Raw genomic sequence first — 14,934 nt, 5'->3', positions numbered from 1 at the left:
ATGGCGTCGCAAAGGTGAGGAATACAAAGAAAAATGCATGGTGCCTACAGTGAAACATGGTGGTGGCAGTGTCCTTATGTGGGGCTGCATGAGTGCTGCTGGTGTCGGGGAGCTGCATTTCACTGATGGCATCATGAATTCACAGATGTATTGCTCTATACTGAAAGAGAAGATGCTACCAGCACTCCGTGCCCTTGGTCGTCGTGCACTTTTCCAACATGACTAAACACACATCTAAGGCCACTGTTGGATTTCTGAAGAAGAACAGGGTGAAAGTGATTCAGTGGCCAAGTATGTCTCCTGATCTGAACCCAATCGAACACCTATGGGGAATTCTGAAGAGACAATCTGAGCATCACTCTCCATCCAGCATCCAGTCACTAAAAGAGGTCATTGTTGGAGAATGGAAAAAGATTGATGTTGCAAAATGTCGCCAACTTGTTCATTCCATGCCTAGAAGACTTGGTGCTGTCATTAAAAATCATGGAGGCCATACAAAGTACTAGATGTAGTAGTTTTTGTTGTGGGGTGTACTCATTTTTGCACCACCCTAATTTGAGTAAAACTGAAAAATGTGTAATCTAAGTTTATATTATTAACCTTACTTTCACGTTATAAGTTAAACAGATGTTCTATTAAACTTTGTCTTTTCAACATTTCATACATGTCAACCTTTGGTCAATCAAACCTGTATAACCAACCTCCAAAATCCGTATTTCCCTTATAAAATCCGTATAAGATGCAAATTAAAATAATTAACCTAAAATTTGAATGATAATTAACAATCATATATCCCAGTTACTTTTTATTCAATATTAATAACAATAAACCTTCAGAATGAATACAAAGTATTTTTCCAGTCTCACCTGTGAAAGGTAATCCCATGTGATCTCGTTTGGACGGTAAACCTGTTGGTACAGTTAAACGCAGCACATGAATGAGGCATCTTTATTCTCGGCTACTGTCTAGACGCTATACCAGAGACAGTTGAAGAATCTCCACTTTGCCACATCCAATATGGCGGCGAGGATGACGTATGATTCTACGCAGAAGGCGGCGTCTATGTTTATATGTCTATGACTTCACGGTTGGCGGGATTCTCGCAATGCGGTGTGCGCATGATCAAAATTGGAACGAAGTCTCGCTACCACAAGATAACGCGCGATTTCATAAGACTCTTTACTGGCTGTCTGTGGTGTACAGTACGTTTATCATCGTGGGAATTGATTATAGCTCTAAATAAATATTGAAGTTTTTTAAAAGAATCCGTATAACTTTATTTATACGCCCGTATACTACGTTTATTGAATCAAATCCGTATAAAATACGGACATTCCGTATAGGTTGACATGTATGACATTTTGGAAATTGTTTGTGTTCACTGAGATATTGTTTAAAATGTTACTTTTCAAAGGGGGTGCACTCATTTACACTGAGCACTATATATATATATATATATATATATATATATATGTATGTATGTATATATGTATGTATGTGTGTGCGCGCTGCTATAAATGTTTATTTATTTATTTAACACAACAGGCAAACGATCATCAGTGTTCCATGTTAAGTTTAATACAGAGCAGTCATACAGTAAAACATCAAAAGGTCTGTCTAGCTAGTTTCACTCACTCAGCTAGCAAATAGTTGGCCTGTATTTGTTACCACAGGTTGCATGTTGAGCTGTTAAATGCAGATATCTTTACTGGTTTTGGCTCGCATAAGATTCAAATCATTATTGTGCTGTTTTGCGATTAAAGATATGCGATGGGTTGGGCCAGGGATGTTCATCTGTCTCCACTGTCTCTGCTGTCTCAGAGTGTCTCCACTGTCTCAGACTGTCTCCTCTCCACTGTCTCAGGCTGTCTCCACTGTCTCCTCTCCACTGTCTCAGAATGTATCCACTGTCTCCTCTCCGCTGTCTCAGACTGTCTCCACTGTCTCAGACTGTCTCCACTGTCTCCTCTCCGCTGTCTCAGACTGTCTCCACTGTCTCCTCTCCAGTGTCTCAGACTGTCTCCACTGTCTCAGACTGTCTCCTCTCCACTGTCTCAGAATGTCTCCACTGTCTCCTCTCCACTGTCTCAGACTGTCTCCACTGTCTCCTCTCCACTGTCTCAGAATGTCTCCACTGTCTCCTCTCCACTGTCTCAGACTGTCTCCACTGTCTCCTCTCCACTGTCTCAGACTGTCTCCACTGTCTCAGACATTGCTGCTGCTGCCGAAGTATTTAGGGCCTTTGTAAACTTTTGGAAGGAAACCGCTTTACTTTGACTGGGTTTTGAAATTGCATTGTTTTTAAATTTGCACATACTGTCTTTTAAATATAGCAAAGTCGAACATTATATTTATTTATTTACCTATTTATTTATTATCTGTAAAGCCCAGCGCACACAGGCAATTTTCCGTCACTTGGTCGTGAAACTTTTTGACGCAAGCAAAAAATCGCTTCGTGTGCGGATATTTGCGATGGCGATTTTTTTGTTGCTTGCAACAGATCGCAGGTATCAAACATGCTTGATATACTGCGACAAAAAAATTGACAGTCACTGACTGGTTGCAGCGCTATCGCCACATGTGCATATCTTTGTGATAACGAACGCATCACCTCCAAAGGCTAAGCCAATCCCTGCCTGTGAAATAGTCATGTGATTTCTACATGACTTGCATCCCCCTCCGCAAATCGCCCACTGGTTGCAGATAACGTACACACAAGAGGGGAAACTTGCGTCCAAAAATGGCAATATGCTTGCGACGAGAAGTTGCCCGTGTGCGTCGGGCTTGACTGCTTATCTTGTGCAGGGTCATGGGCAAGCTGGAGTCTATCCCAACTGACTACGGGCGAAAGGCGGGGTACACCCTGGACAAGTCACCAAATTATTGCAGCCGACACATAGAGACAAACAACCATTCACACTCACACTCACACCTACAGTCAATTTAGAGTCACCAGTTAACCTAACCTGCATGTCTTTGGACTGTAGGGGAAACCGGAGCACCCGGAGGAAACCCACGCGGACACGGGGAGAACATGCAAACTCCGCACAGAAAGGCCCTCGTCGGCCCCGGGGCTCGAACCCGGACCTTCTTGCTGTGAGGCAACAGTGCGAACCACTACACCACCGTGCCACCCTTTTTATTTATTTATTAAAACTCAAGTACTATGATTTAATTATACTTAAAAAAAATAATGTAGTCAGGTACTGTCACAAAGTACATGCACTTCATTATTTTCCGCCCGTGCTAATAACACAACATGGAAGAGATATCAGGGTGTCAGGACCTCCTGAAGTGTATTATTTTGCTTTGCGTTATTATTTTGTTTCCACTTTATTTCAGAGGTCATGACTTCTTAAAAGTGACTCATGACAGTTTTATTATAGCGCCTATTATGGATTCCCATTACCTTACACTGATATTCATGACATGCTGATTTATTGTCAGTGTCAACACAAAGGGGTGTAAACTAAATCCCAGAGACGCTTTTCAAATCAAAGGTACTTTTCGATGCGATAATGCCTGTACATTTGTCATGCAGTGCGTAAATACACACAAGTGGAAAGCATTTTGTTTACCCATACAGTGATTAAGAGCTTGTTTTCCGTCTTTCACCACTCCCTGGGGTGGTTTATCGGGCAGTGTACGTCAGCTAGCTTTGTGTGACCTGTCTGTTTTCTTAATCTGTCCTCACTTTGTCCCTTTCTCCACCCTTGATTGTTCGGCAGCAGGCCTCACTTATAGTTACAGCACTACCTCAGCATCATTCCATCCTCCCTGAGTGGCTCTAATATTACAGCAAAGCCACTGGAATCCACAGTCGCCACTGTGGGATATTTGACCTTCAGTATGTAAAAAGCGTAACGTGTTTACTTCTGCGACTTTAAGGCTGAAACATGAAAGACTAATGCCATGCTGGTTTCACTTATATTATGGAGGATTTTGCCCTGTGCTTCTGCATGAATGTGAAATAACATTCCGCGTTTGGATCATATATAATAAATGTTTCTGAATGTTTTTTGTTCGTTTTTGTTTTTTCTCTCTTTCTTGGATTAGTTGTGCTGATACTGTATGATACCGTATATAAATGACATTATTGCAGTATGCTGGGTGGGGGTAGTGGGGTAGTTTGGAGAGCAACGTTGGTAAGTGTGTGTGTGTGTTTGTGTATATGTCTATTGTGTATATGTTTAGTGTGTGTATTCAAGTCCTGTTTTTCTTTTTTGGTATTGTCATTAGGACCCCCTTGAAAATGAGATGCCACATCTCAAGGGGTTATCCTCAAAATAAATAAATAAATAAAAATAAATAAAAATAATATACGGCAATAATCTTGGTTCTCCAAGTCAGGCAGAACCAAACATTAAATATAAAAAGTTTTTTTTTTTTTTTTACACTTCTATTGCAAGCTTTGGATTCTATTCGGGATATAATGTGCCATTCGTCTCTCCCTAAAAAATGACTCAGGGTTTATTTGTGAACCTTGTTTGGCCATGTGAACGAAGGGCTGGTTCATTCTATTTGGACATCCATCACGTCAAAACAAAATCAGCCCCCATTACACTCCCCAAGCTTTCCCATGGCAAAGGCCAGTTTGAGGCTTGCTAATTGCACAGTGGCGAAAAACAAATACAGATTGAAAGAAATTCCTGAGATAAAATGGGAGGATGGGAAAGTGTTCGCAAGAAAGAGAGATTGTATTATAGCTTGGAAACTTTGTGGAGCATTGTGTATTTTTCACAAACACATACCACACAGGCATACACAGCACATACACAGCACAAACATACACTGCATGGATATACACATGCAAATATACTGTACAGGGCACACATGGACGCGCACAAGGCCAAGAAACACAGCTCAATGCACACATCATATTCCTTAATCGGATGGAAAGCATTTCTATAAATACCTGCTGTATAATAAACATGAAGACAATTTTGACTCCAATAACACTTTGTTTCTGTGATTTAAGTAAAATAATTTTCTCTCTTTCTCTCTGTATTTTTCTGCTTCTGTCTCTCTTTCTGTGTAGGTGCTTCATCCCGAACTTGTACACAGCTCTGTGTACAGCTGCTTTCATTCCTCTTAGCTGTGTGGTGGGAGTGTTGGTGGTCTTCATCCATGCTTACCATGTTACACAACAGTGGAAGGCCTATGATGATGTCTACAGGGGACGAACCAACAGCTCAGGTGTGTGCACACTAAGCCTTAATGATATATATAAAATACCTTTACCCCTGGGCGGCACGGTGGTGTAGTGGTTAGCGCTGTCGCCTCACAGCAAGAAGGTCCGGGTTCGAGCCCCGTGGCCGACGAGGGCCTTTCTGTGCGGAGTTTGCATGTTCTCCCCGTGTCCGTGTGGGTTTCCTCCGGGTGCTCCGGTTTCCCCCACAGTCCAAAGACATGCAGGTTAGGTTAACTGGTGACTCTAAATTGACCGTAGGTGTGAATGTGAGTGTGAATGGTTGTCTGTGTCTATGTGTCAGCCCTGCGATGACCTGGCGACTTGTCCAGGATGTACCCCGCCTTTCGCCCGTAGTCAGCTGGGATAGGCTCCAGCTTGCCTGCGACCCTATAGAACAGGATAAAGCGGCTACGGATAATGAGATGAGATGAGACCTTTACCCTGCTTCTTCATTCATTCATTCAAAAAAAAAAGTCCTCCCCGCACCATTGGCAGCGCCAATCTCCGTTTCATAGCCCTCAGCCTCTCGCCTACATTGCATAGCTAGGGTTACAGTGGGGGGCTAGTCCTCTGGTAATCACAAGAGTTTGACTCCCCACTCACATCTGTATATCCAGATGGCACCATTTTTATGATGTCTTTGGTCTTTGGTATGACCAAACTGTGAGTAAAACTCACGATCTCCCAATCAAGAGGCAGACACGCTAACCACTAGGCCACTCGCTTCTTCGTTTGATTAGCTAATCATGTGGCAACAGAACATTCATGCAGATACAGGCCAAGAGCTTCAGCTAATGTTCAGACTGAACATCAAAATGGAGATCATATGTGATCTCAGTGACTTGGTCCTTGGTACCAGTATTTCTGAAACTGCTGATCTCTGAGAATTTTCATGCACAGCAGTCTGTGTAAACAGAATGGTGCAGAAAAACATCCAGTGAGTAGCAGTTCTGTGGATGGAAACACCTTGTTGATGAGAGAGGTCAGAGGAGAATGGCCAGACTGGTCAGTGGAGAGTCAGTAATTCAAATTATCACTCTTTACAACCGTGGTAAGCAGAAAAGCAGCTCAGAGTGCACAACCCATCAAACCTTGAGGCAGATAGGCTACAATAGTAGAACACCATATCAGCTCATGAACCTGAACATGAATCTGAGCCGATAGTGGGCACAGACTCACCGAAACTGGACAGTTGAACCTTTCCACATTGAATGGGAACTTAATATTGTAACAGAATTTGTATATAAATATGCACTGTATGGACCCGATCCCGTAACTATAACTATACCTATGACTATACCTCTGCCTGAATGTAGTTCCAGTTTGGAGCGGTCACACCACAACTATAATCCTGACTATAATATCAGTTGGTCCTGACACTCGGGTGAATAAATGCATGCAACTTAGTAATAGTCATGGAAGTTTTTTCCAAGTAGTAGCACATTATTCCGGGTCATACTGTACAGCTTGGACTTCAAAACAACCCATGTACATCCTCCAGTGGTTGATATAATACAGATAGGTCACGGATTACGGAAATATAATAAAAAAGGATACAAAATACGGAGTGGTTACAGATTTTAATATAGATGCATCACGGATGCTAATAATTTACGGATTGGTCACGGACGTTTCAGTATATTACAGATTGCTTACCGATTTCATACGGAGGATGCATCACGGATAAAAAATTAAGAAGTTTGAAACAATTAAATGCCGAAATTCATAATTAAAACATCTTACCTGCATTTATATGTTTACTTTATCAATTTACGATTGATATTTGATGGAAAATCACATATCTGTGAATCAAAGATCCGTGCTTTGTATTATATTTTTTATTTTACGTGATTCCGTAGTCTGTGACTTCATGATGCAACAATGATGTACAAAGATGCCCGGGGAAAATAACACGCGCTCAAACAACGCCACATGTAAACGATTACCTGATTGGTCAGATGTTTTATCGGATCAGGTCCAGGCCTGGAAAAATTGTTCCAGAAGCAACCTCACTGATACAGATAAACCCAGGCCTGGGCTATAGGTATCGTTATCAGTCTGGTGTGACCGCCAACCACATAAACAGCAGGCAATTGATTTATTTATAGTTATAGTTATCGGTAGCCTGGCAAGCCAGACTAAATGTGAATATTTAGTCTGGCCTCGATCCGTAGACATTTCCGAAGGGGGTGGGAGGAACAAACCGCTGTCTTTCAAACTGTGTCTGTGCGTATAAGCCAACGCTCTGACCAATCAGCGCAACAGTGACTGTGACGTAGTCAGAGCGACAGAAAGCAGTGGGGGAGGCCTTGAAATAAATAATTTTTCAAAATGCGTATTAATTAATAAACAGGTTCTAGATATTAAGAAGTTTGGAGATAATGACCACAAGTTTGGAGTCTGTACCACATACACTCATTTTTTTCCAAGTGTTTTTCAAGGGTTTGCTTAAACTGTTTTTGAGAGTTTTTATTTAGTGGTGTTTGGTGAAATAATTTCCCTTAAATTTAAAATAACAGGAAAATAAGAAACAATCAAAAAGTAATGTTTCAAAGCTGTTTATTAATTCTTCGTACTGCACAAACTAGCCCCATCATTTTGGCTACGAGCGGAGCCAGCTGGTAGATCAGACTTTTGCCATAGCCGGTCGGCAAAACAGCGAAAACGTCCTTCTTGAAAAGGAATGAGCGGAGAGCCTCTTCCTGCTCATGTTTCAACGAAAACTCCAAGTCTAATTCTTCTAAAACTGATTCCAAAGCGGAGTCAAACGCGCACTGTTCACTAGCCGTAGCCATCTTTCCTGTTGTGCTTTCTCCAGCGTCGAGCAGCTTTGTCGTCACTCCTGCAAAAGCCCGCCCAAAGAATCCAAACAAAAACCTTGCGTTGTGATTGGCGGGCACGATTTGATGCCCGGGGTGTTTTTGTTTATATGGTGCGAGGCTAGACCCACTCGCTAGGCAAAAATATTTTTGGCCGCTAGGCGGGTGGGTCTAGTTTACTAGGCTAAGTTATCGGTATTATAGGACTTATATGCTGTGTGTAAACACCATATAAGTGATATCTAGATAGCTAAATACTGTACATTAAAGCCCAGGTTAAAACTTACCTCTTCATTCAACACTGTAATGATCCCTGAGCATGTTGGTCACCATTATTAGTAGCATTTTATATCTTCTGTATTACATTTTTTTTCTTGTATTGGCTTATATTATTATATAGTATGCTCTCTGTATAAGAGATTTTCTTAACAAACTAACCATAACAAAGAATTCCTGCCCTTCAGGAAGTATTCATCTATGCTCATATTCTTCAGTATGCACTTAGCCTTCTCAATAATATTTACACTACACAGGGCTAGTCCATAACCCGACAGCTATTTTAACCATGGACTGGTTTGGGCATAGTATGCTGACACACGCACACACACACACACACACTCACTCACTTTGACTTATGAAGCAAGACCTCAAAACCTCTGAGTCTGCATAATACAAGCAGTTGCGTCTGATTATTCTTCAAACCAGAACAGATTTAGGTGTTTAGATATAACTTTGTCATTGCTGTCAGAATTATTCAGTGTTAAACCATTATCTTCTGTCCAACTCTGACCTATGCCATCTGTTTTAAGCACATTTCGAGCACAGAATGGCCATTAATACTGTACATCCAATCCTCGTAGTAGTTACTAGCAATATAGACAATATAGATTTACTGAACTGGCCAGAAAAAAACTCACATGCTTACGGTACATGCACGTGTTCACTTCTATTTATATCAAGTGACATTTTAAAAAGTGTCGTTTCACATTTTGACTGAAAATACTTCTGCAATGTGAAGATGACTGTTCATGCTTGTTAGACAAATCAAACTAAACGACAAAAGCGTCATGTTGGAAAACTTATTTTAGGCATTGTTTCACATAAAAAAAAAATCAGCTTGAGCAGAACAAAAGGGACACGTTATTCTCAGATCCTAATACCCAGATGCTTCCAGACGCCCTTCTGTCTGTAGTGCCGAGGTCAGTAGTTGACTCAGCCTTCCCCTCAGAGGCAGTGCTGCTGACTCAGCACTCCACAGCAGACCATCTTGCATGCAGAAGGAGACAAGCTTATGGTCAGGGCAACCTGTGTGCTTCTCTCTTCTTCCTAATCATCACTCTGTGAAGCATGCAGAGGGCTTGAGCCAAGGCTACTCAGTGTACCCTGTACTATTGAAAACTGTCGAAAGAGCAGCTTTACCCTTGAGATGTGCTGATATTCCAGCATGCCAAACCTTCCTTTCCCTCAAAACAAGTTCTTCGTAACTGAGCAATGATCTCGCCTTTGGGAAGCGATGTTCTTTGGGAACTCTCTGGGGAAATAATTATTATATGACAGCTCTATTTAAAGATTTGATTTGCTGTTTAGAAGCTTAAGACAAATGGTGAGCTAACAAAACATAGATGTTTCCTGGAAGCGCCCCAGATTAGCATCAAACGCTCACCCTATCTTTGAGTTATTTGTTTATCTCCAGCCTTTTGTAATGATCTGTGGCTTGCCGTAGTCCTCACTGGGTCAGTTTCTCCTAAAGCAAACAAAGAAGCATGAACAGATGCACGACATACCAGAACGTTTTGTTGATGTTTTGTACCGATATTTCTGGGGTGTTGGTGTGACTCAGAATATCACAATTTCGTTTGCATGTAATGACCTAAGGTCATTGGATCCTTTTATAATAATAGTACAAAATAGATAGCAAGTCGCCCTTTGATTGAAGATAAAAAGGGTTATGTGTCATTAGCAATAGTTTACAGGATGAGCATGCGCATTAATCACCATATGGTCTATTTCCGTCAAGCCTGCTGCCAGTGCTTCGCATGTGGAGTTCTGTTATCTAATGGCCCTTTTAGTCATCACACCAAAGTTGGCCTTTCTTCCAGTGTGTGGGTTCATCTTCAAAATGTAGAAGCATTAAAAGGTTCCAGAAAACCAGAAAAGGTTCCACATGCCTAAAGTACACACAAATAACTAGAGATGCGTTTCTGCAAGAAAACGCAAATCTGATTGCGACAGCAGCATCGGTCAGCCATTGCATACCAGTTGGCCATTCTGCAACAGTAAATTAAAAACAGACTTTTGTTTCAGCATTCTTTTGCATTTTAGGTCTGCTTTTTGTGTTGCATTTGTGCATTTGAGCTGTGTTACTTCCGCCTACAGTGATGTCATATACATTCCCTCTATTGACAAACTAAGACTTTGCAGCCTAATGATAATCACAGATCTTTTTTTTTTATTTCCATGATTCGAATCATCATAAATTTGTACCACGATTTATAAATCACACGGTATATTCATACATGTCTATTGGTCACATTTTTTTAGAAGAAGAAGAAGCCTTTATTTGTCACCTGTACACTCAAGCACAACAGAATTCCTCCTCTGCATTTAACCCATCTGAAGCAGTGAACACACAAGTGAGCAATGAGCACACACACACCCAGAGCAGCAGGCAGCTATGCTACAGTGCCTGGGGAGCAGTTGGAGGTTCGGTGCCTTGCTCAAGGGCACTTCAGCCATGATACAGAGGGAGTTGAACGTGCTATTCATTCACTCACATTTTTCTTGACGCTCCTGGGAATCAAACCAGCGACCCTTTGGGCCCAAGGCTGCTTCTCTAACCTTGAGGCCATGGCTGAAATGTGTGTGTCACAATTCTAAATAATAAAGGTATAGGACCTCTATTAATAATTATATACATTAATACATCAAATTTTATCAATGCACAGATGTTAGAAATGATGCATCCTGATTTCATCCCCAATTGTATCCCGTGCACACTTTTTTAAATCGGGGCGAACTTTGAAATTGATGCGCCGATGCGAATCAGTGAACCTTACCTTTCCTATTCTGCAGAGACAGGGGTGCACACACATCAAATAAACGCGAACCCTCTTTAGCTCCAAAGCACAACTGATATGTGTTAATCAGTGTATACATTTGGTGTCAGTCTCATCTAATCTCATTATCTCTAGCCGCTTTATCCTGTTCTACAGGGTTGCAGGAGCCTATCCCAGCTGACTATGGGCGAAAAGCAGGGTACACCCTGGACAAGTCGTCAGGTCATCACAGGGCTGACACACAGACACAGACAACCATTCACACTCACATTCACACCTACGGTCAATTTAGGGTGTTTTCACACCTGGTCCCCTTTAAAGGAACCAGACTCAGTCCTCTTTAAGTGGACCAAAAAGTGGACCAACAGAAAAAGAACTCAGTTCTTTTTGTGTTCACACTGTGAATTTATTACAAAGAGGACTGGGTTCTCTTTCTGGTCCAGTTAAGCTTTGATGGGGCCTCAGTCCTCTTTCTGTTCACACCAGGTCCTCTAGAGCCCTCAGACCCCCAGTGCATGGAATTCTGGGTAATTTTCTCTTGAATCAAAATGTCTGCTGCCATGCTTGCCCTGCTGTATTCTTTGATCAAAATAGTGCAGATTAAGGAAAATAAATGTATTATATTATATATATATATTTTTTATAATATAGTTATATTATTGTGGCCGACTCGTCAGTCAGTAAGTTCAGAGAACTGTAAAGCGGCTGTGGTAAGTTCCAAAAGGAAGTTGAGTTTCCCTGCTACAGTCACGTGACCAACTATGGCAGACGAAGAAGGTTAAAACTACAGTGAAAAAGGTGAAGTGAACCCGGTGCGCTTTTTGTTCACAATGCTCAGATTAGGCGAACCGTACCGTTGATTTTTAGCGAACCGTACTGAGACCACCTCCTGAGGTGGTCTCAGTTCAGTTCGCTTTAAAGGGGTCTGGGTACGGTTGGAGTGTTCACATATGCGCAAAAAATGCTGAGTCATCGATCTGAGTTCGGTTAGATGGCTGAAAGGGACCAAGTGTGAAAACACCCTTAGAGTCACCAGTTAACCTAACCTGCATGTCTTTGGACTGTGGGGGAAACCGGAGCACCCGGAGGAAACCCACACGGACACGGGGAGAACATGCAAACTCCGCACAGAAAGGCCCTCGCCGGCCACGCGGCTCGAACCCGGACCTTCTTGCTGTGAGGCGACAGTGCTAACCACTACACCACCGTGCCGCCAATTTGATGTCAGTATGAGGGCAAAATTTCCCTCACCCAGCTAATAAGACAAGATGTTTCATATAATATCCTCGAACAAAGGTCCTTACGGCAACCCTTCATTGAAGTTGCATAGAAAAATATTGAGTCATGAACAGCAAATGTCAGGTTACTTAAATGTACACAAAAGATTTCTTTCCTTTCCAAAGTAAATCAGTTACCTTTCTTCAATTTAATAATTAATTATCCAAACTTTTTTTTTTAAACATGCACAAAATATTTCTACCACAAGTTAGTGCCACAGGTTCGTTTCGTAAATCTTCCAAACTAGCTTAATGGTAATAACATCATGTGGCTGGAGATGTTAAGAAGCTTCACCTGTGAGGGATTTATGTTAATAATGGGTGTTCTGTGTTGATAATGAGTGAACTGAGCGACTCAGAGCCGTGCGTGTGTGCACACGTGTGTGTGCATGTGAGAGCTGAATAGAATAAACTAATCGCCTGTCTCCTTATTTTACTTTTGAACCCAACAACTAACACATCTCTTCAAAAGTCACAACACTGTTTAATCTCGCAGTATGTAACACGGGTTTTATTGACGTTGCCATGGTGACAGACGTGCTAATATTGTACACATGCACACTAGAAGTGGACATATTAGAAGTTGTGCACATGTGGATAAAAATAATGGAATAAATGAAGTAAAAGCCATCTTTGGATACCAAAACATTTAATGCATTTCAAAGATGACATCTGTGACTAAATGTGCAACTTTGCTTTTTTTTTTTTTTCCTTTGGACTATATCATAATGGGAAGCTGCAAGTCTTTATAAAACCAGAAGCAAAATGGAAGGCTGATAATATATTATAAATGTCTTTTATTTGGGTTTAAATGTTATATGCATTTAGCAGACACTCTTATCCAGAGAAAACATATCACATACCCAGAGCAGCATTTCCCAGGTTAGATGCCTTGCTCAAGGGCACTTCAGCCATTCCTGGTGGGCTAGGGAATTGAACCAGCAACCTTTTGGTCCCAAAACTGCCTCTCTAACCATTAGGCCATGGCTTCCCCAGGACTACACAGCATCACATAAATAGACTGACTCAATAATCTACACAACGAAAGCCAAAAGCCTCCTGACTAATCCCGTAACAGATTTGTGGCATTAAAATATTTCATTCACTTATACTGATTCAAAATGTGCGTAAAGTCAATTTTCATTCTGCTGGAGGAAATGAAACGCCAGTGTACTGATAAATCGTGGTCAGGGAAAGAATTATTAAAATGTGCCCATACTTTAAATAAAACATAATAAATAATAGGGGCGGCACGGTGGTGTAGTGGTTAGCGCTGTCGCCTTACAGCAAGAAGGTTCTGGGTTTGAGCCCCGTGGCCGGCGAGGGCCTTTCTGTGCGGAGTTTGCATGTTCTCCCCGTGTCCGCGTGGGTTTCCTCCGGGTGCTCCGGTTTCCCCCGCAGTCCAAAGACATGCAGGTTAGGTTAACTGGTGACTCTAAATTGATCGTAGGTGTGAATGTGAGTGTGAATGGTTGTTTGTCTCTATGTATCAGCCCTGCGATGACCTGGTGACTTGTCCAGGGTGTACCCCGCCTCTTGCCCATAGTCAGCTGGGATAGGCTCCAGCTTGGCTGTGACCCTGTACAGGATAAGCGGCTACAGATGATGGATGGATGGATGGATGGATGGGTTATTTGCCGCTAAGGGAACATAAAATTCTGCTAAGCCATTCTATATGGGAAAATTAGTGATTAAAAAAGTGGACCATCAATTAGCTGTATACAAGCACACTACCTGGACAGAAGATGGACGAGTTGAAATTGGTTTGGAGTCAATATCTCAAAAGTTGTGGATGAAGAAAAGGTCAGAAAATCAAGGGGATAATAATAATAGTAAAACCTAAGAAGAAAAATATGTGATTGCTTCATAAATACATAAATGTGTATCTTCCTTGGAAAATGCTGTACCAAGCATGTAATGCAAGGCTTTAGGAGATGTATTGCCTTCTGTCTTGTCTTCAGAATGTGAGACGCATACCCAAACGGGTTGAGGACACAAGGGCATTATGGTTTAAGTTTTCATCCTGTTGCTAGGTGATGCATTTGAAATATTTGGCTGGATCTTGGGCAGCACGGTGGTGTAGTGGTTAGTGTGGCCACCTCATAGCTCCTGTGTGCTTGGTGCAATCCTGAGAACAGGTCCCTGTGTTTCAGCATGTTCTCGTCATATCCGTAAGGATTTACTCTGATCTCCAAAATAAAATGCTGATTAGCTTTGCAAAATTACCCCTTAGATATGAGCGAATATATGTGTGTGTACGGTATGCATATATGCATGGTTCCCTAAGATAGACAGGTGTCCCATCGAAAGTGCATTCCCACTGATGATGAACAGATTCTTTTTTACACTCTGGACTTTATTCTTTTTCCTCTGTGAGGTGAGCGGACATGCTTTGGATTAGCAACAGTTTCTCCAGATCTTCCTCAAGATGCAATTCGAACTGATGATTTACTTCTGTAATCATCTATAGGTTCTTCGCGCTATCCTGCAGGCATGATCTTGATAATGCATGTACTGCTGTCCAGCTCATGAAATCTAGTTGCATCTGTTACATTCCTTGAGTGAAACAGCAAACCTTCAGCTGATGAAGC

The 14,934-nt window shown here is 41.7% G+C and overlaps 1 protein-coding gene across 1 annotated transcript in view; it reads left to right on the top strand.

Moving 5' to 3' along the window:
- Positions 1-14,934, top strand: part of adgrv1 (adhesion G protein-coupled receptor V1) — a 415,446-nt gene that overhangs the window by 350,298 nt on the left and 50,214 nt on the right. Inside the window, exon 86 of the mRNA XM_060907086.1 lies at positions 5,039-5,196. Within this exon, the coding sequence (XP_060763069.1) occupies positions 5,039-5,196 (158 nt within the window). The remainder of the gene's footprint in view (positions 1-5,038; positions 5,197-14,934) is intronic.

This window comes from Neoarius graeffei, chromosome 24 (assembly GCF_027579695.1).
Source record: "Neoarius graeffei isolate fNeoGra1 chromosome 24, fNeoGra1.pri, whole genome shotgun sequence".
In the NCBI taxonomy this organism is placed as follows: Eukaryota; Metazoa; Chordata; class Actinopteri; order Siluriformes; family Ariidae; genus Neoarius; species Neoarius graeffei.
Note: the sequence above shows the minus strand (reverse complement) of the source record. Positions and strands in the feature narration are given on the sequence as shown.